This window comes from Felis catus, chromosome B1, assembly GCF_018350175.1.
Source record: "Felis catus isolate Fca126 chromosome B1, F.catus_Fca126_mat1.0, whole genome shotgun sequence".
In the NCBI taxonomy this organism is placed as follows: domain Eukaryota; kingdom Metazoa; phylum Chordata; class Mammalia; order Carnivora; family Felidae; genus Felis; species Felis catus.
The window spans coordinates 184,897,382-184,918,578 of NC_058371.1; the positions used below are offsets into that span (position 1 = coordinate 184,897,382).

General features: G+C 38.4%; 1 protein-coding gene and 1 long non-coding RNA gene across 5 annotated transcripts in view; one reads left to right on the forward strand and one right to left on the reverse strand.

The window, feature by feature from the left end:
- Positions 1 to 5,604: 5,604 nt before the first annotated feature.
- LOC111560196 lies at positions 5,605 to 8,981 on the reverse strand. Its single transcript, XR_006597176.1, has 2 exons — positions 8,833 to 8,981; positions 5,605 to 6,072 (listed from the first exon to the last, which is right to left on the reverse strand). It is a non-coding gene; the product is annotated as an uncharacterized LOC111560196 (long non-coding RNA).
- An 81-nt stretch (positions 8,982 to 9,062) lies between these two features.
- SEPSECS (Sep (O-phosphoserine) tRNA:Sec (selenocysteine) tRNA synthase) overlaps positions 9,063 to 21,197 on the forward strand; it is a 36,642-nt gene continuing 24,507 nt past the window's right edge. Inside the window, exons 1-6 of one of the 4 annotated variants that reach the window (XM_019829679.3) lie at positions 9,063 to 9,274; positions 10,082 to 10,236; positions 12,858 to 12,976; positions 13,307 to 13,465; positions 16,389 to 16,542; positions 20,063 to 20,165. In XM_019829679.3, coding sequence (XP_019685238.1) covers positions 9,161 to 9,274; positions 10,082 to 10,236; positions 12,858 to 12,976; positions 13,307 to 13,465; positions 16,389 to 16,542; positions 20,063 to 20,165 — 804 coding nt within the window. In that variant the 5' untranslated portion in view covers positions 9,063 to 9,160. Of the gene's footprint in view, positions 9,275 to 9,389; positions 9,598 to 9,645; positions 9,799 to 10,081; positions 10,237 to 12,857; positions 12,977 to 13,306; positions 13,466 to 16,388; positions 16,543 to 20,062; positions 20,166 to 21,197 lie in introns of those variants that run through there. The other 3 variants (XM_003985484.6, XM_019829678.3, XM_045056525.1) reach the window with 3 other exon arrangements.

The window sequence follows — 21,197 nt, forward strand, 5'->3', positions numbered from 1 at the left end:
CCTCTTCTCCCACTGCCTGGCCACCTGCTGCACATCAATCTCCACCCACACTGCCTTCTTGGAGTTTCTTTGGCCTTTGGACCTGGACTCCCCTCACTTCACAGAAACCACTACTGGTTTTGCTAGTCCCCTCTTTGTTTTCTATTTCCCTAGTCTCTGGTCTTTATTTTTTCTTTCCTTGTATATCCTTTGGATTTATTTTCTGTTCATTCACTAATTTCTGAGATAAAAATCCTAGCTCAGAAAGTTTTAGCCTTTTTTCCTTTTCTACTCTATGTTTTTTCCCCTATTGCCCCCACCCCTACTATATACTTTTTTTTTAAGTTTATTTATTTTGAGAGAGAGAGAGAGAGGGAGAGAGTGTGTGTGTGTACGAGTAGGGGAGGGGCAGAGAGAAAGAGGAAGAGAGAGAATATCAAGCAGGCTCCACAATCAGAGTGGAGTCCAATGGGAGCTCGATCCCATGACCGTGAGATCATGACTTAAGCTGAAATCAAGACTCAGTCGCTTAACTGACTGAGCCACCCAGGTGCCTCCTACTATGTACTTTTAAAGTTTCCTCCTATGTATGGTTTTAGGTGTTTCCTGTAAGTCTTGATATGTGGTATTTTTATTACCATTGAGTTCAAAATACTTTCTAACTTCTACTGTAATATTTTCTTTGATGTATGGATTATGCTTCATTTCCAAATAAGTCTTGTTTTTGTTATTGATTCTTAGCTTAGTTGCATCATGTCAGAGCATGATTTCACAGCTTTGAAAGTTGTTGTAACTTGTTTCATGACCCAGGATTCAGTCAATTCTGGTAAATGTTCCATGTGAGCTTGAAAAGAATGTGTGATTTCCAGTTGGGTACGGCATTCTATGAATGTACATTAGGTCAAATTACTAAACAGTGTTTCTGTATCTTTACCAATTTTTGGGCTAACTTGTTCTATTGGTTCTTAAAAACCGTTCTATAATATCTCAGTATTTCTGTAAAATTGTCTATTTTTCCTTTCGACAGTTTTGACTTTATGTGTTTTGAAACTATGTTATTAAGTATATACAAATTTAGAATTATTCTACCTTCTGGGTGATTTGGATCTTTTATCTTTATGAAGTATTCCTTTTTATGCCATTTGTCTTAAAGTCTACTTTGTCTAATATTAATAATCTGTGCTTACTTTCTTTTTGTTAATATTTGCATGTTATATCTTTTCCCATTCTTTTTCTTTCAACTTTTAATCTTTTCATAGCTTTTTGTTTTAGATGCATTCTCAGCAAAGAGCATGTAATTGTTTTTGTCATTAAAAATCTAGTCTGATAATCATCATCTTCTAAAAGGAATATTCAGCTCACTCATATTTAATACTGATTTCTACGTGTCCTACTCATTTCTTTTTCTCTCTTTCCTACCTCATTTTGAACTGATAATTTTTATTAATCCTCTTTTCCCTTGTATTAGTTTGGAAATTATATAATCTTTTACTATTTCTCTATTGGTTATCCTGGAGATTACAAAATAAATTCTATATTTACAAAAATCTAATGTCAGTTGGTACTTTTACTCTCTTTTGAGACAATAGAAGTACCTTTGGAACAGAATTTCCCAAATTTTAATGTGTATGTAAATCATAGAGTGTCATAGACTCTATGTCTAAAGTTCTCTTTTGGCCAGCAAAGGAGCGGACGCGGGATTAAAGCGAGAGATGGCTAGTGTCTGGGAAAAGACAAGCCCCGAATAAGGGTCCTTGCCTGTTTTTATTAGGATCAGAAGGCTTACAAACATGGTGATGGACACGCACAAAGGGACAATGAATCTGTGAACATTAACTTGTGGTCGTGAGGGAAAGGGGGTCTTGAGGATATTTGTGGTTAGGGGTTTGGGTTAATACAAAACAAAATCCGGGCGCCAGGCAGTTGGGAGGAGCGTTGTTTACAGCGGACATGAGGCAGCACCTATGTTTACCTTAGCTAGCCTCAGGGACGAGACAGGTAGGGGAAATAACCTCAGGGTTGACAAGGCACCTTTTCTTTTGTTAACCATTTCCCCTCTGGACTGCTTTGCCTGCAGCGCAGTGGTCCACAGTCCAATTCACCAATTTACCTAACCTGGCCCTATTCTCCTATGAAAGGAGCTTTTCTGCTATAGTACTAAATTTGGGGTGCTTTCACCCTGAATATTTAATCTTGTTATTTCTATGTATTGGGCACCTTTGCACTGTTTCTATTTCAGGATTTTGCCTCTCTCTGTCTATTTTGGGGTGCCTTTGCACCTCCCTATTCCTGGCACCTTTGTGCCTCCCTATTCTCAGGGTGTCTTTGCACCCCGCTATTCTTGGAGTGTCAATCTGGTTTACCCAAGCTTGGGTGTGAACATTTTATGACTTTGTATTTCTTTATGACTTGTCAACCCACTGGTGTAACCCCGGGGGATTCCTAAGTTTATCTCCCACAACAGAGGACCCTGTTAAAATAGGAATTCTGATTTAGTAAGTCTGAGAAGAAGTCCATGATTCTGCCTTCTAATAACCTCCATGGGCCACTCTATGAGTACAAAGCCTTTATAACACTTAACTCTATTTACTAAGTCCCTCTATAATTAAATGCCAATCATGTACTTTGACTCTATACATATATAAACCCCTCAACACATTACTGTAGTTTTTTTATATAGACAATATTAACCTACATTTACCACAATAACTTGCCATTTTTGTTGCTTTTTACCCCTTTTTGCATTTGATATTCTACCTGAAACCAGTTTCCTTTTGCCTTAAGAATACCCTTTAGGGCTTCCTTTTATGGTATTCTATTGGTGAGAATTCTCTGTTTTCATCTGAAAATGTCTCTTTCATTTTTTAAAAGTAAACTTTTTTGTAATTTTGGAATAATTTTAGAATTACAGAGATAAAACAGAAGGTTCTCATATGTTCACCCAGGTTCCCCTAATGATACCATAATACATTTGTCAAAACTAAGAAGCCAGCTTGACACATACTCTTGACCACACTTCAGACTTTATTTGGCTTTCTCTAGTTTTCTAATTAATATCTTCTTTCCACTTCAAGATCCAATCTAGGATACCACAAGTGATTAAATCATTTGAATGTCATGTACAACTGATATGAGAAGGGCACTGCATCTCTATGGGATTCTCCAAAACCAATAACCCTAGTCTAACCATGAGAAAATATCAAACTACAGGTGAGGAACATTCTAGAAAGTATCTGACCAGTATTCCTCAAAATTGTCACAGACATGGAAAACAGGAATAAACTGAGACATTATAATAGACTGAAGGAAATGAAGGAGACATGATGACTGAATACAATGTGCTATCCTGGACTGGCACATTGAAAAAGGCAAAGCAAAGATTAACTATTTTGAAGCAACTTAACTTTAGGTAGAATTATGCCAAAATGATATTTGGGTTAGGTACTACTGGGAAGCAAGGGACAAACATTTTATTGATTGTCCTTAAGTCTTGAGAAAAATGATAACCCTTCCCTGTTTGGTAAGTAGAACTTTCTGCATTCTGCTCCAATTATTTTTTCTGTGTCAGTGGACTTTGAAGGTCATAGAATGTCAGGTATGATGGCAAGAACTTTATCTGGAGTATGCATAAATTATACTGAGGAGGGCAAAGGTATATCTTGACAGACACAATTTGATTATGAATAGAAGAGTGCTCTGGAACTTTAACAGTTCCTCTGTTGAGCATTTAATATTACAATTACAGCTGTGGAGTAAGTCTCTCCTTATCAGATTCGCAGGGGTGCTATCACAGAGCAGAAAGGAGTGCTTTTCATTCAAGAGAGTAAGTGCTACAGTTAAGGGCTGGGAGTTAGGAAAAGTCTGTGGGTTGTCTGAAAGACCTATCTGTATTTCTGTCTGAAAGAACTGTGCACATGTTTAGTCTGAGAAAGACTTTGAGCAAGTGAGGAGTTTAATGTAGTAAGAGCAGCACCTATCTACCAGGAATTGAGTAGGTTCACCAACTGTATTTATTCAACTTGAGCATTTAAGGGTAAGTCAGGATATTGGGAGCTTTTTCCTTCTTTAGAGTACCCTTTTTGATCAGGATTGAGGGTTTTCCTTTGTCCCTGGTATTCTTTTATGAGATAGGACATTCTGTTTTGCCAGTGTCCCTTCTATTTATACTGTCTACAGCGTCCTTGTCAAAAATGGTTGCTTGGAAGGTGTATCACCTAGCTGTTGGTTCTGCAAGATCATAGTTTATTTTAGACTCTGTCTCATTTTGATTCTAAACCCTTTTTAAAATATACCAACAGGTGTTTGGGCAAAGGTGCTATTTCCTATTCTAATTTCTATTTTTGAATTAGGCTTCAGTTTCAGGCTTAACTCCATTGACAGAATGAGATAAAAGGGCTGCTTTTACACTGACACCTTTATTAACTCCCGAATGTTGTCAGAGGTATTTTCTAGTCTAGCACAAAAAAAAATATCTTACACTTTTACCTTTTTTTCTTGGTTTCATGATTAAATTATAGTCTGATTAATTTTTATTGGAAATGTTTAGGGGTATGGCTTGTAAGAGGCTTTGCCCTACTTTTCAGGATTTTTTTAAACCCTAGATTTATTGTGGATAAAAGAGAGCCTGTAGACCCCTTTCTGCGTCAATCCGATTAGTTTTTGTTATCCAAGATTTAGCATCTGAGGTTCTGACCAACATGTATACAAGCCGATGTAGGTTAGGTAGCCCTGAATCATATGTACCCAAAAGCATTGTAAATTCTTCTAGGAATAGTTGCTGGTTTTGTTGGGGGTCTTGTAAGGAGGTCTTTAACTATAGCTCTTAATTCGTCTTAATTCATCATCCAAAGTTTAAATTCTACACTTGCCTGCTTATCTGGCTCATAAGATACGGATCTTCAGAGGCATGTGATATTTTGTGGCGTTAGGAGGCTGTTGGGCAAACATGGAGGGGGGGGTCTGCTCAAGAGGAAGAGAATGGCATAGTTGACAGAAGCGAGGAAAGACAGAGATGAGAAGGGTAAAGAAGTAGAGGGGTATTGGATATAGGGAGGCCACTGGAAGACAAGGACAGGAAGGATTTACTAGGAAATGAGTCTAGTTTCTTGTTGCCTAAGTTTGTCAAATTGCTCACGAGCTTTGATCAAAGAATGTTTAAGTGAAATAAATTTTGAACCAGAATTTCTTTTGGAGACTTCTGCATACCAGTTAAAAACTGCAGTCCATTGACCTGAGAAATCTTAATTCCCCTTCTTTTCTAGGTTGCCTATCAACACCAAATTTATCCAAGTCAAATGTCCCGCAGCGTGGCCACGGAAGGCCCAGATCCTCATTGCTGAAGTTATGCCACTAAGAGAGACAGCCACCAGAAGTAGGATTGTAATGACACCACGTATAAGAAGCAGCAGTTTTTCCTGGCGGGGAAGTGGATTTAGGCTTAGACAAACCCAGGAGAGCTGGCAATGGTTGGTTGAAAGTGATGCTTATGCTCTTTGTGTCTCAGGCCTCCCACCTGAGGGTTGGCCCCTCCAAACACAGACCTGACAACCTGTGCCCCCCCCCAGCAGGTAGAAAATTAGAGTGAGCCCCCTCTCTAAATTAAAGGCAAATTCTCAAGACCAAAAATCAAGATGGAAGGAGTGCCTCACTCAGTTTTATTGGTGACCCACAGTGATGTTTGTCCAAATGGATGGCCATCTGGTGAGAACTTCAAACTCACTGGTCTCTCAGGCTGGTTTGAACAACAGGCTCACAGGGTCTATGGCTGTGTTCTACCCTATGATTCTCCTTTTTATGACAAACAGCATTTTCAGGTAGCATAATACAAAATAAAAATATAAAAGACAGCCAAAAAAGAATGAAAAGGAATGGCCTGATTCCACCAAGGATAGAATAAGTACAATAAATAGCTGAGGAACTCCATGCAAAGATAGCAGAGTTCAGACCCAGCACTGACTTACGACGATGGCACAGACTTGACAGGCCACAAGCAGCAAGGCACAAGGGTCTTCTGCGTGTACCACATCTGGTCAAAGGCTGGGGGCCACAGTGATGGACAGTGCACACCATGTCTCAGTGGAGTCTCCAGGAAAACTGTGGCAAGGAACAAAGACCACCCAAATAATAAACAGAGACTATTCATTCAGAGCTTCCTATAGCAAGGGAGTTAGTCACCATCACTCACATTTGGAGACTCAATGGCAGGCAGAAGGGTGGAAAAGCTTTATGGTGAAAAAAATGGGAAGGGTTCAGGTATGCTCTGATTGGGAGTTGTCAGCAAGGGGAAGATGGAGGTAGGCTAATTAGAAAAGGGCATCTTATGTCATTGGTTTAGGGAGCATACTTGGCTTTCTCTGGTTAGTCCTGCGTTGGAAGCAAGTGAAAAAATTGGGAAGCTGGAAGTCATTGACTGAGTCCTAACTGTTCTGGCGAGATTGCTGCAGGGGTTTTGGTTTGGCTCCCTGGGCTACTTACTGCAGAGATTATGGGTTGGGGTTCTTACGACATCAGACGAGGTCTAGTCCTTGTCCATTTGTGCAACCAGTCCATCAAGGCAAAGACGGCATTGAGAGATTACATCTCATTTAATCAAGACAATGGTCTCCTCCATGTTCCTATTTTACAAATGGGGAAAGTAAAGCTCAGGGAGTACGAGCAATGTACCCAAAGTCAAACAACTAGTGACACAAGCAAAATTCAGACTATGAATGTTGGATCTATGTTTAACTATGTTACATCTTGTAAAGACAATTAAATTATCTGATGTTGTGCTATTAAAAATATTAGATGCCTGGGCACCTGGGTGGCTCAGTCAGTTGAGCATCCAACTCTTGATTTCAGCTCAGGTCATGATCTCAGGGTTGTGGGATCGGGGCCCACGTTTGGCTCTGCACCGAGTATGGAGCCTGCTTGGGATTCTCTCTCTCTCCCTCTCTCCCCCACTTGCACAGGCGCTTTCTCTCTAAAGAAAAAAAAGAAAGAAAGAAAGAAAGAAAGAAAGAAAGAAAGAAAGAAAGAAAGAAAGAAAGAAAGAAAGAAAGAAAGAAAGAAAGAAAAAATTAAAAAAAATATTAGATGTTCAATACTCATTGGGTGTGTGAATGGATGAAAATAATATTGGAATACCTCTTTTGAAATTGCTTCCACAGCCTGCAGTTTTTGAATAATTTCTATGAAGGCATACCTTGATGATGGATTTAGTTTCTGGAAACAAGCATTTTTCCAAATTAAGACTGGTAAGTAAGGTGAGAGAAACTGCTGGCTCAAAAACCTAGAGTGTCCACTCAATAATGAGATGGGTCTTACACTTACATGTGATTGACAAGATAGCTTTTTTTTCTTCTTCTTTTTTTTTTTTAATTTTTTTTTTCAACGTTTATTTATTTTTGGGACAGAGAGAGACAGAGCATGAACGGGGGAGGGGCAGAGAGAGAGGGAGACACAGAATCGGAAACAGGCTCCAGGCTCCGAGCCATCAGCCCAGAGCCTGACGCGGGGCTCGAACTCACAGACCACGAGATCGTGACCTGGATGAAGTCGGACGCTTAACCGACTCCGCCACCCAGGCGCCCCGACAAGATAGCTTTGAAGGCTTTTCCAAAGAAGTTGCAAAAATAGTTGTATTTTGGGAATAAGAACTGAACTCTTCAAAAGTTTGAAGGCTGATGTTTACTTTAAAAAATGAGCCAAATTCTCATTATTTTTGTGGCTTATATTTCTGTGTAATTTTACAAAGTTTTTAAACCGTCAATCATTCAGATAAATTTGAATTTGTGGCCCATCTATTTTGTGTTTAGTTCTGTGCTTTCAACACAGATATCCCATATAGCTTTTGTCAAACCGGAGTTCACAATCTAGTTGAGGAAAACAGAAAATTAACAATGGAAATGCAGCTTGACAAGTACCAGGCTGACAAATGGTAGGATGCTCTGGGAACATGTAGTAGGAACAGTGGTGAGTTGGTACATACTAAACAATTAATTCCTGGGCAGCAGCAGGGAGGTCAGGGCCTGATGTGTAGCAGTTGTTGATTTCCATGGTGATTGCCACTCTACCATGGCCAATTCCAAACTCCCATCATGATGCCCCTAAACAGGGAGTTGGAAAGAGATGTGCGGTGGTACACCATTATGTTGTGATTCCACCACACGGATATAATAGAGGTAAATAATCTCAGAAGCGCACTTTAAACAATAAAATGTAGTAAAAATAAGCAGGAAGTGATAAAGTTTGTGTATTCATCACTTTTGCTTTTAATATAATTTAAAGTGGCTGTATTTAAAAACCAGCTCACAAAATTACCGCACATTTAACGATCAGCTTTTGCAAGCGAGTATGAACCAATTCAAGTGGACTCGAGCGATGTCAGCAATTACTGTAGGCTCACCTAAGAAGAGTGCAAGGAAGTTGAAAGCAGGGATCCTATCTTTTCATTCCTATATATCCCATACCTAGCCCTGGGTTGTTTAATGGTCAAAGCAATTCATTAAATCAACATGAAAATTTTTGTAGTCCCTACTATATATTCTGGGCACTGTTCTAGGCGCTTGGGGGAGGTATGGCAGCGAAAACCAAGTCCCTAGACTTCAGGAAGTTTATATCCATAGGTATGTGGGCGTGGGTGTGGGGTATACAAAAAAAAAAGTAAAATCAGTTGGTGGGTGACAAGTATTGGGGCTTTCTGTAGTGCAAGGGACGGAAGGAGCGGGACACGGTTATTTCGTAGCGGGCTGTCAAGGCTATAATAGGAAATGTTGGGACGTGCAAAAAGGATGAAAGGTTCTGCAATATGAGAAAAAGGGTTCTGCAATATGAGTCTGTGTAAGGCTGAAGCACAGACTGCGCAACTCTCACCATTCAACGGAGTTGGAACACGTAAGATCCGAAAGTTTTTCTGCAGAGAAGTTCACATAGCTCCCCTGTACTTTCCTCGGCCCCTCTGCACAAGGGCAAACTCTTCCTTTAAGCCCGTCTCAGGAGCCCGCCACACGCGCAGACGTCTGCGCATGCTCAAGTCCACGCTTGCTAGTGCACCATCTATGCGGATTGCGCATGTGCGAAAGCGAGACGCGCTTTTTGTCCCAAGGCCTTGCCGTACCGTCCAGGCGGCGAGTTGCGTCCCGGCTCAGTAGTGGGTGCAGGGTGTGTCGAGTGTTCTCTTGCTGCGGTCGCCACCGCCGAAATGAACCGCGAGAGCTTCGCGGCGGGCGAGCGGCTGGTGTCGCCGGCGTACGTGCGGCAGGGTTGTGAGGCCCGCCGCTCGCATGAGCACCTCGTACGGCTGCTTCTGGAGAAGGTACCGAGCTGTCGGGCCCCTCTCCAGCCGCAGCGCCCCCCCCCCCCCAGCCTCCGGTTCCGCCCAGCGCCCCGGTCGTGCTGCGTCCTGCCCACCCGCTCTTCTTTGCTGGTTGAGACCTGTCCGCGGCAGTCTGTCGCAGCTTGGCAAGCATTGTGCTGAGTTGCTGCGCTCAGCTCCTTCTCAGCCTCACCAAAGTCAGCAAAACCCAGAGAGTGTTGTGAAGGGAGCGTGCGGGAGTCGGGAGTTTTGAGTCTGGTTGCTTTCTAACTTCGGGATGTGGAAGTCCCAGTTGTTACTGTTTTGTTGGCGAAAAGGGCAAGGTTCGCATCTTCCGTCTTCCACTACGCCCAAGGACTCACGGAACACTTTGTTTCTAAACCACGACATACTAACTCGAGCCAAGAGCTGCCCCCGAACTTCACAGGTCTCGTTCCTACCGGTATCCCGAATTTTAATTTCACCGACGTTTGACAATCCCTAGTTTCAGCAGCCTGGTTGGAACAGCCCTCGTTGAAGATAAGGTTTATTGGTTTTCAGCTACTTTAACTCATTGAAACATCACACCTGAGTAAATCTCATCGTATTCATTTATTATCACTTCTGGCAATCTGTAGAGAATTGTAATGCAGTGTAACGAATGTTTTGCCTATTCGAGGTTTCCTCATAGTGCGAAATTTATGTCTGAAGTTTAGAAAGCAAGGAGTATGGCAAAATACACATTACAAAGTTTAAAAAATGTATTGAAGTAAGGCCCTGGGGGATGGTTTTTTTCAATGTACATGTTTTGTTTTGTTTTGTTTAAAGGGCAAGTGTCCAGAGGATGGTTGGGATGAAAGTACACTTGAACTCTTTTTGCATGAACTTGCGATCATGGACAGCAACAACTTCCTGGGTAATTGTGGTGTTGGTGAAAGAGAAGGGAGAGTGGCATCTGCATTAGTTGCTCGGCGTCATTACAGGTATATTTTTTTTTAATTTTTTTTTTCAACGTTTATTTATTTTTGGGACAGAGAGAGACAGAGCATGAATAGGGGAGGGGCAGAGAGAGAGGGAGACACAGAATCGGAAACAGGCTCCAGGCCCTGAGCCATCAGCCCAGAGCCTGACGCGGGGCTCGAAGTCACGGACCGCGAGATCGTGACCTGGCTGAAGTCGGACGCTTAACCGACTGCGCCACCCAGGCGCCCCTACAGGTATATTTTTAAAGTAGAAGACATCCCCCCCCCTTTTTTTGTTAAAAACAATGGTGGTAATAGTAACATATTAAATTATACAATGTCCATTGGTAACCTACTTCTTCCCTATTCAAATGGACATAGAAACTAGATGCAACAGGGAGATGGAAACAATTTGAGTATGTGTTTTTCAGGACAGTAGGATGACAGTGGTGGCTATTCTGTCAGGTTCTGGGTGGTGAACAATACTGCCTATACGTTCTGTTAATAACGTTTAATGTAATAAGCCTGTTTGGTTGTAAGAGTTTAAAGATGTTAAGGTTGTTTATAGTTTGCTGGGGTTTTTTTTTTTTTTCAATTTCTTTAATGTTTATTTTTGAGAGAGAGAGACAGACCATGAGCAGGGGAGGGGCAGAGAAAGAAGGAGACACAAATCTGAAGCAGGCTCCAAGTTCCGAGCTGTCAGCAAGATCCCAACACAGGGCTTGATCTCATGGACCGTGAGATCATGACCTGAGCTGAAGTCGGCTGCCCAACCGACTGAGCCATCCAGGTGCCCCAGTTTGCTGTTTCTTTTCTAACATTGCAAGTTTTTTTTGTTTTTTTTTTTTAAGAGAATGATATGTAGGTAGAACTTTAAAATGTTGTTCATCTGTATCTAAAATGAGTTATTTTATAAATACCTTGCTTTGTTGCAGTAGATGCAGGAAAGATACCTTAAATTTGATTTTAGATTATTAAGTCACCTTTTTCTTTTGCAATATTTTAGGGAGCTTTTTATCAATTCTGTTAACCATTTAATTGGTAGTATTTCCAAATATGATCATTTCTCTGTTCTTCAAAGTTTCCGTGAAATATAGGTAAACTAGTAAACACTCCTGTCTTGAAATTTGCAGTGATGAAACTCTTCTGCAGATAGTAGAATTTTATTTCAATCAAAACCATTGCAGTCGGAACTAATAATAATAATGAATCTATAACTTGGATGAAAAATTCGTGGTTAAAATGGGCTGATAACATGATTTATAATATTTGCAAAAAAATGCTTTCTACATTAGGTTTCCAGGATAATGAAGTATAACACTAGTGTTCTGTGATAATCCCAGCGTGAAGGATTTCTGATCTAACTATAAAGTACAAACAGACTTTTGATTCTGAAGAATATTCAGAAGTGTCTCTCACGTGTATGACATCATCTAATCAAAATGAGTAGATTTGCGCACTATTTTAAGGAGTATACACAGTTGACCCTTGACCAATATAGGTTTGAAATGTGCAGGTCCACTCACATGTGGATTTGTTTTTGATGAATATAGTACAGTACTTGTAAATGCATTTGCTCTTCCTTATGATATTCTTAATAACATGATCTTTTCTCTAATTTACCTTATTATTGGAAAACAGTAGATAATACACATACAAGATATGTGTCGATTGACTGTTTATGTTATTGGTAGGGCTTCCAGTCAACAGTAGGCTATTAGTAATTAAGTTTTGGGGGAATCAAAGTTATTTGTGAATTTTTGACTGTGTGCCCCCCCCCCCCAACTCCTGCCTTCAGGGGTCAGCTGTAGTATTTTTAAAATTAAGGTGATATTTGAAATAGCAGCTCATGCCCATGGGAACTTAGTCCACTGCTCTGGTTAAGGAAATGGGAAGAAAGAAGAGAATCTGATGTTACATATATTCTGATTTTCTATTGCTGCTAACATACACCCCGAAACCTAGTGGCTGAAAACAATCATTTATTATTATCTCTCACAGTTCTGAGGGTTAACTGGGCTCAGCAGGATGATTATTGCTTTCTGTCTCTCATACAGTTGTAGTCAGATGTTGGCTGAGAGTTTAGTCATTAGGTTCAACTAGACAGTTTATCTAAGTTGACTCACTTAGATGGCTGAGAGATCAGATGGCCTCTCCAGGTGGCATGGGCCTCTCCAGGTGGCATGGGCCTCTCCCAGCATGGCAGCTGGATTATGAGAGGGAACTCCCACAAAAGGAAGCCCTTCAAGAGGTCAGGTGAAGCTTTAAGGCTTCTTTGACCTAGATCAGAAATTCCAGACCATCACTTCTTGCTAGATTCTTCCTGGCCAAGCAGTTCACTAAGGCCAGTGCAGATTCAATGCAGGGGAATTTGATTCTCTCTCTTGGTGTTGAGAGTAGTGTGTAGCATAGGGAGAAGAGGAATTGATGGTGGCCATCTTGGGAGACTAGCTACCACAGTATAAATGATGAATTTGTTTCCACTTAACTAGGATATTTTTACATTGTTAATAGTGTATGAAAAATGTCTACAATAGTCAAGTGTTGCCTGTTGTTTTGATTATTGTGTCTATATACTTATACAGTGGATTACTTAGAACACTGAATATTTTTGTCCAGTTGTTGGCCCATTTTTTGCTTAGGTTCATTCATGGAATTGGACGATCGGGTGATATTTCTGCTGTGCAACCAAAAGCTGCAGGTTCTAGCCTTTTGAACAAAATTACCAATTCTTTGGTCCTGGACATCATAAAGTTGGCTGGTATGTACTATGTTAATCATAATACTTTTGGCTGACCAGCCATACACACTTCTGCCTAATATCTTTTATTAATGCCTCTTTCCCAATAGGTTATAAATGGCTTTTGAAAAGATATATATATATATATTTTAAAACCCTTTAGAAAAAGATGGAAAATCAGAACCATAAGCCAGGAGGATGAATTTGGCAGTGAGCCTCCTGAGACCAAGGACAGAAGAAGCACTAAGTCTATAACTCTTACTATTTAATTGAAGAAGTATATCATTTCTTCAAGAATGGTGCTGGTTTTTCAGTGGAATAACTAATTTCTCTTTTACTTCTTATTTTTAGGTGTCCATACAGTGACCAACTGCTTTGTAGTTCCTATGGCAACTGGTATGAGTCTAACCTTGTGTTTCTTAACATTACGACACAGAAGACCAAAGGCAAAATATATTATATGGCCGAGAATAGACCAGAAGTCCTGCTTTAAATCCATGATCACTGCAGGTAAAGGAAGAGGAGTGGCATATATAATGCGGAAGATTCAGACTGTTTATATAGAGATAGATGAATGAGAAAGAAACTAAGTGTGTTCCTATTCCTTCCTTGTATTGTCATAAAATACACATAACAAGATTTACCATTTTAATCATTTTTAAAGGTATAGTTCTCTGACATTAAATACATTCACATTGTTGTGCAACCATTGCGTAACACCAGCTCCAGAACTTTTTCATCCTCTTAAACTGAGTTTCTACCCATTAAACAATAACTGCTCCCTCCACACTACCCCCAGTTCCTAACAATCACCTTTCTACGTTCTGTCTCTATGAATCTGACTACTCTGGGTCCTTCATATAAGTGGAATCAGAGTATTCGTCCTTTTGAGACTGGCTTATTTCACATAGCATAGTATCTTTAAAGTTCATCCATGTTGTAGCACGTATCAGAATTTCTTTCCTTTTTTAAGGCTAATATTCCACTGTTTATATATACATTTGCATAGATATACGTATGTATATTTCACATTTCGTTTGTTCATTCATTCATCGATGGACACTTGGGTTGCTTTCACTTTTTGTTTCTTGTGAATAATGCTGCTATGAATATGGGTGCTTAAGTACCTGTTTGAGTCTCTGCTTTGAATTCTTTGGGGTGTATACTCAGAAGTGGAATTGCTGTATCATATGTCCCCAGTTTAAAGAATATGATTACCCGTCTCACAAGATTGTTTTGAGTATTAAATAGGATGGCATATGAAATGCCCAACGGCAATCCTTGGAGCATAGACCGTGCTTCAGGAATGGTTGTTGCATATACATAAGTGGAATACACATAAATTATTAGCATGAATCAAAGTGTGAGGATACAGGGGTACCTGGGTGGCTCAGTTGGTTGAATGTCTGACTCTTGATTTTGGCTCAGGTCATGATCTCATGGTTCAGTTCATGGGATTGAGCGTCAGACTCCACACAGCCTGCTTGGGATTCTCTCTCCCCCTTACTCTCTGCCCCTTCCCTGCTTGCACTCACGTGCACACGTGCACACACTTTCTTTCTTTCTGTCTCTAAGTTAAGGAAGAAAGAAAGAAAGAAAAAGTGTAAGGATATAGACATTATTAAGTATAAATGAGGCAGAAACTCTACTTTGATATTTTAGTATTTAGCTTGATTAATTCAAGTCGAATTTGAGAATTTGAGGTTAATTTTGAATGGCCTCAGTGTGTTGTATGAAATGAACTGTATTAGGCTATAATTAAACTGTATAGGTAATCCTAAAGAAACTCATGTAAAGGGATTCATAGTAAGGACATATAGCAGAAACTGACAGACTTTTAAAAAATATTCTGATTTATTTTAAGTGGCGTCAAGTTGTTAAGTCTGTTTATTTATATCATGTTAACCAAAGAACTAATAACCAAACCTCTGGGAAAGATTGCCATGTTGAAAAACTGGAAACTTTTCCAAAAGATGTTAGGATTTGTACTACAATTTATAGTTTATCCTTTCTTAGGATAGCCTAATTCTTAGTAAATAAGATAGTTGTATCCTCAAAAAAAATTTGCATTTTAAAAAGTTTTAAAAGCAAAAATAAGATTGTGTCTAGAGAATTTGAGAAATAATAGAAAATCAGCTGTAATTAGGAAGCTACTTATTTAAGTAAAGTTTTGTGTGTTTGTTTTGATAGCTGTGAAAATACAGGTATAAAACCTGGACATCTCTGCACCAACATAATTGAATTGATTTTATAGTGGCCAGGTTTTTATATTTCTGTAGGTAGAATGCAGACAACTTGATATGGATTTTAGAACACAAAACTACTTGCTCATAACTGTGCTTTAATTTGTTGTGTGGTCTTGTGAAAGCCACTCAATTTTCCTAAACTTCAGCACCCTTATCTTTGACACGAGTGAGGTCAGCTAAATGGTTTCTAAATCTCTTACAGCCCCTAAATCCATGAATCTAGTCTGCTGTGGATTTGCTATTTGGGAAGACTCAAGATGTAACTGCATAATAACTTTATGTGTCAAATTTCCCAAGTTTAGTTTCTATCCAGTTTGTAAGATTTAAGCACTTATATTTTACTTTTACCCTAAGTACTTACTAATATTACAAAATAATTTAGTTATCTAAATGTTTTACATGTTGGGATGAGCACTGGGTGTTGTATGGAAACCAATTTGACAATAAATTTCATATGAAAAAAATAAATGCTCCATACATTATTTAGTGTATATATTGCACATACAACTCTTAATGTTCATGGATCTCTAAATATTCACCATACAAGATTACATAGTTATTATTTGGGTAGACCTTTGAGCATATGCTAGTTAAGTGTACTAATTCAATTGAAAATTGGGAAAGTTTTTGTATGTAAGTTATAGAAGACCCTTATAAACTATGAGATGGGTCAGTGATCATTAGGCTACTAAAATGCATTACTTTTTCCTTAGCAGTAAAATATTAAATTGATTGTGATTTGTTTTGGTACTTGAATTGTATTTTTTTGTTCATTCCTGACATAAGGTGAACTTAGAATGAAATGTTGCCAGAGAATGAGTAGATTTACTTTTCTGTGGTCTGAAATTGTATGTACTAAGTGATCCTTTTATCAGTGACTGTGTAATTACTTTTATAGGTGTCTATTTGACATTTGTTTTCCTTCCCAGAAATAGGCATATCTTTCTGGGCATATCTGAGTGTTAAATAGTTTTGTGGTCCTAATTGTGGTCTAGGGGTCTTTCACATTATTTTGACCTGCCTTTGACTCATACCAGTATTGAGCCAAGTCTTTATCACTAGGGGAGGGTTCACTGGCCAAATCAAATATTTAGAGTTCTTATGCAGAATGGCACTGTTTCCTAGAGTTCCAGGATTTTTCTTACTTTCGTTTACCTAACACTTTGATTTCGGATTGGCTTGGTTAGGTTTTGAACCTGTGGTGATAGAGAACGTGTTAGAAGGTGACGAGCTGCGCACAGACCTGGAAGCAGTGGAGGCTAAAGTCCGGGAACTTGGGCCTGATCACATTCTGTGCGTTCATTCTACTACCTCCTGTTTTGCTCCAAGGGTGCCTGATAGGTAAATAATTTGTAAATACTGTCCTGTAGATGTTGATTGGTCTTTTAAGTGAAATGCAGACATACTAATTGTCAAACATGCTTAAGTAACACGTGGCAGTAAATAGGTGAATGGACTGGTGGAGAAATGACAATGGTTTGGGAAAATGAAAATTTGGATAGAGAAGTTGGGAAGACAACTAGTAGCAAGTGGACCTGAGCAGACAAAAAACATCTCTGTTTTCTTGTTTGTTCCTGTTTCTAATCTCTGTGTATCTTTTCCTCATTGTTTTGTAGAAGTTTCTAAGCATAATGTTGGATTTACTTGTTTTCATTGCTATCTCCATTTCTTTGATCTTACAGTAAGTTTTCCTATGTAAGAACTATCAGTATTAACAGATTTTTAAATAGAAAATTTTAGGATTATTTATTGCCTTTTGAATTCTTTTAATTGGAAGATTAACTCACATGTACACTCAAGTGTTCACAGTGGATGTCTTTGCATTTTGAGAAAAATGCATACATTTAAGAAAAAGCAAGGACACTTAGGTCACTCTGTTGTTAAGCATCTGGCTTCCGCTCAGGTCATGATCTCACAGTTTGTGATTTCGAGTCCCACATCCCCACATCGGCTGAGCTGGAGCCTCGCTTCAGGAGAGCATTGCTGCTCTCTTTCTCTCTTCTCTCCCCCTCCCTCTCCCTCTCCCCCTCCCCCTCCCTCTCCCTCTCCCTCTCCCCCTCCCTCTCCCCCTCCCCCTCCCTCTCCCTCTCCCTCTCCCTCTCCCCCTCCCTCTCCCTCTCCCTCTCCCTCTCCTTCTCCTTCTCCCTCTCCCCCTCCCTCTCCCCCTCCCCCTCCCCCTTGCTCACTTGCACCTTTCTTCTCTCAAGAGAAAAGGGAAGAAAAGAATAAAGAAAAGCAGAAAGGGAAAAAGCAAATGTTTACTCTTTAAAGGGTGTCCACAAATTTTTATTCTGGAAATGTAATAGGCCTGAGTATAGTAATACAGATTCCTAGTTTTGACAGCAACTGTTTCATTTGAACATTTTGAACTGATGTGCTAATAATTTGTGAAAACTATATTGACTTGGACTATTTTTTTTAGGTTGAGTTGTATATACTTTAGTTTTAATTCATGGAATCACATACTTCGGCAGTAATGAATGTATGTTAATTTTTATCATTTTACTATTATTATTACTACTTATTATTATAGGCATGTTTTAAGAGACAATTTTAAGAGCATGCTTTTGAAAATTTACCTTGTTATGTTACTCTGTGGATTCTATTTTAAGATTATGTTACATATGCTTTTGTTGTTTATTCATTACTTACCAATCAGATTTTAAATTTGTATTGAAATATTAAATAAACATCCCTATTGTTCTTCATTGATGATATTGCTATCTAGAAGAATTTTAATGTGATAGAAATAAATCCCATTTCTGAAAACAGCACATGGATATTTGTGATAGATTTTTTTAATGTTTATTTTTGAGAGAGAGAGAGACAGAGTGGAGCGGGGGAGGGCAGAGAGAGAGAGGGAGACACAGAATCCAAAGCAGGCTCCAGGTTCTGAGCTGTTAGCACAGAGCCCAATGGCGGGGCTTGAACTCATGAACTGTGAGATCATGCCCTGAGCCAAAGTCAGATGCTGAACCAACTGAGCCACCTAGGGGCCCCTATATTAGATTATTTATGCTGGAGGATAGTTTTGTTTCATTTTGACTTTTTTTTGATGTTTACAGTATGCTTGGTGTAGGGTTAAGTATTTTACATGTATTATCTCTTTTGGAAACAAATCACAAAAGTTTTTTATCAGTGAGCAAAATTCTCATGTGCCATTTTTTTTAGTTGTGTTATATAATGACTGTTTCTGGTATGGGTGAACTTTAGGAAAATGGTAATACACAGTTGTAGTAATATGTTTGAACTTCTGATTTTATTAAATTTAAAATATGATTTTATTTCATTGCATTAAGCTTAATTCCTTTATAGTCTTAATTTGAATAGTTGTATATATATGTTGTCTTTATTAATTAATTTGACAGAGTATTGTGGGGCAAAATCAGTCAAAGGAAATGTAATAAAAAAGGATATAATTTTTTCTATTTGACAAGCTGATCTTCAGTTGGCTGCTAAGTTAGAATACAATTTGATTCACATGTAAGATTTTTTGTCTCTCTTGCCTTTCGTTAAATACCTTTATATACGCTCTAAACATGAGCAGACTTCCTCAATTCTGAGTATTTAAAACTACTCACAAGTGATTCTTTTTTCTTTTTAAAATCGTACTTTATGTTGTTATAGTATCTTACTGTCAAGGAACTTTGTTATTAAGGAATGCTTTCATTAGAACACAAACACATAAAAGTGCATTTTATGAAGAAAATACTTGGGTGTATCCCAGAAGGTCTAGTTTGTTAAAAACGACATCTGATTAATTTAAGTAGTAGAAAGGTTCCTGTGTCAATTTGTGAGCTTTATGAAAATGAATGATAAAATGACTTTTTAATTCATAATACTTTAAGGAAGTAAATTGAAAACTTCGGACGAATGAACAGAATAATGTCAGTCCTATCTATACTTTAAAAACATATTAACGCGTATCTACTAAAAAAGAAAACGTATTTGGCAAAAGTAAGTAATAAAACTACGTAATAGATATTTGAAATACATCCATGTGGGAAAGAACTTTTACTGAATAAAAGTGCTTTGCTTCTAGATTCTTTATATTGTAGAAAGAACATTTTTCAAAAATTTAACTTTATTAAATCATAGGATTTAGTCTTAGCTTCACCGCATGTGAAGACATTTCTATTAAGAGATCACCTCCGTCACAAGTAGTAGTTAGTTTCTCAGAGGAACATCATTTATTACATTCTAATTGAAATTTATTACCTTACTTTACATAGAGTTAGACTCTCAAATTGTTTTAATATAAGGAGTGTCAAATGAAAAAGTAAGAGTGAATTTAAAACTGGCAGCTATTTAAAAGATTCTTTAGTTTCCAAGTTGTTGGAAAATGTTATTTTGGTACTGAAACGTTTTAATGTTCTGTATTTTTTAATACATTAAAGTCTACTTGAAAATGTATTTTTTACTTTATGAGATGTTAAATGTGAGATTTCTTAAGATTTCGAGATATGCTAATTATTTTGCAGATATTAGCTTTAGTATAATAAGCAACCAAAAGCATTTAAAGATGAGCATACCACCTTGTAAGGGGTCATTATAATCTGCTTCTTGCTTTATATATATATATAGGAAATTTTAAAGCGATTTAAAAGCTACCATCTATGTAAGTTTTTATAAATACCCGTTTTCTCATTTATTGGTAACATTATTTTAAAAGCTTTTTTAGATTTATCCTAAAGTGCCTGCTGCTGAATTTTATGCTAAAATTCTGATATAGAAATTTCAATTTTCCCATTTTTTTCCTAGTGTACATTAAGAATAACTATTAAATTAGAAAAGTTTTCACACTGTAATTTATAAAAGCACAGTAAAAATATGTCTTTCTGTTGAATATTTATGTCTGTAGATTAGAAGAACTGGCTGTGATTTGTGCTGATTACGGCATTCCGCACGTAGTCAACAATGCGTACGGGGTGCAGTCTTCCAAATGTATGCACCTCATCCAGCAGGTAAGAGAGTTTAGAAAGATGCGTCAAGAAACAATGATTTTAACGTATTACAGGATTATTACTTTGTTTTTCTTACAACTTAATGTAGTAAAATCAACTCTGTAGCATCTTCAACTTCATGGCGGGTTAGAAATTAGCATTTTATAGCCACACAGTAAAAATCATTCTTCTTTAATGGTAATTGGACTACTAGCTTTGGTCAAGACCAACACAGAAATACTTCAGTAGCTTATTTTTTGTAACTTTCTGAGAACGTCTCATTACCAGTATTCTCATTTTTCTAATCTACTGGATTATTGTCTTTTTTAAGCTATATTGATGATTGATTCCATATTTAACATTTAAGGAACCACTGTACCTCATTATCCTAGGCTGGAAATGGCCTCACTTATAAACATTTTAGTGTATAGCTATGGAATTGGCAGGGTTTAAAACACGTGATGATTTTGTTTTTACAAGCATCAACTAGATCCTGGTCATCTGTTTTAGATTCACGTTTTGAAAATGTGTCTGGGCATCCCATCCCGCTCAGAATAAGAATCTCGCCATGACCTGCAAGGCTTTGTGTCTTCAGGCCTCTGCACCTTCTCCAGTTTCATTTACTTGTGCTCTCCCTCCCATCCGCTGTCTCTGGGCCTAATTGCCTTTTTTTCTGTGCCTCCCGTGTGCCACACATGTGTGCACTGCCCTGTTTTTACTCTTGCTCCTTCCTCTCACTGGATTCCTCTTCCAGAGAGTTACTTGGTGTCTTACCTCTCTTGAAGTCAGTGAGACTCTCTTAGACTCTCTATCTAAAATAACAGGGTCCTGTGTCTTGCCTGCATTTTCTGTCTCCTTTTTTTGTATTTTTACCAGAAATGTTGATTTTAAGGTACACATTTTTCCACATTATAACATCCCTGAAATTGGGGTGTCTTAGAATCAGTGGTGTCTGATTAACATTGTAATGTTAATTGGTAATGTTTTTTCTTACCTAGTAGTGTGGAAAATTTGGATGCTTCTTAAAATTGATGACCTCTTGCTCTGTTTTTC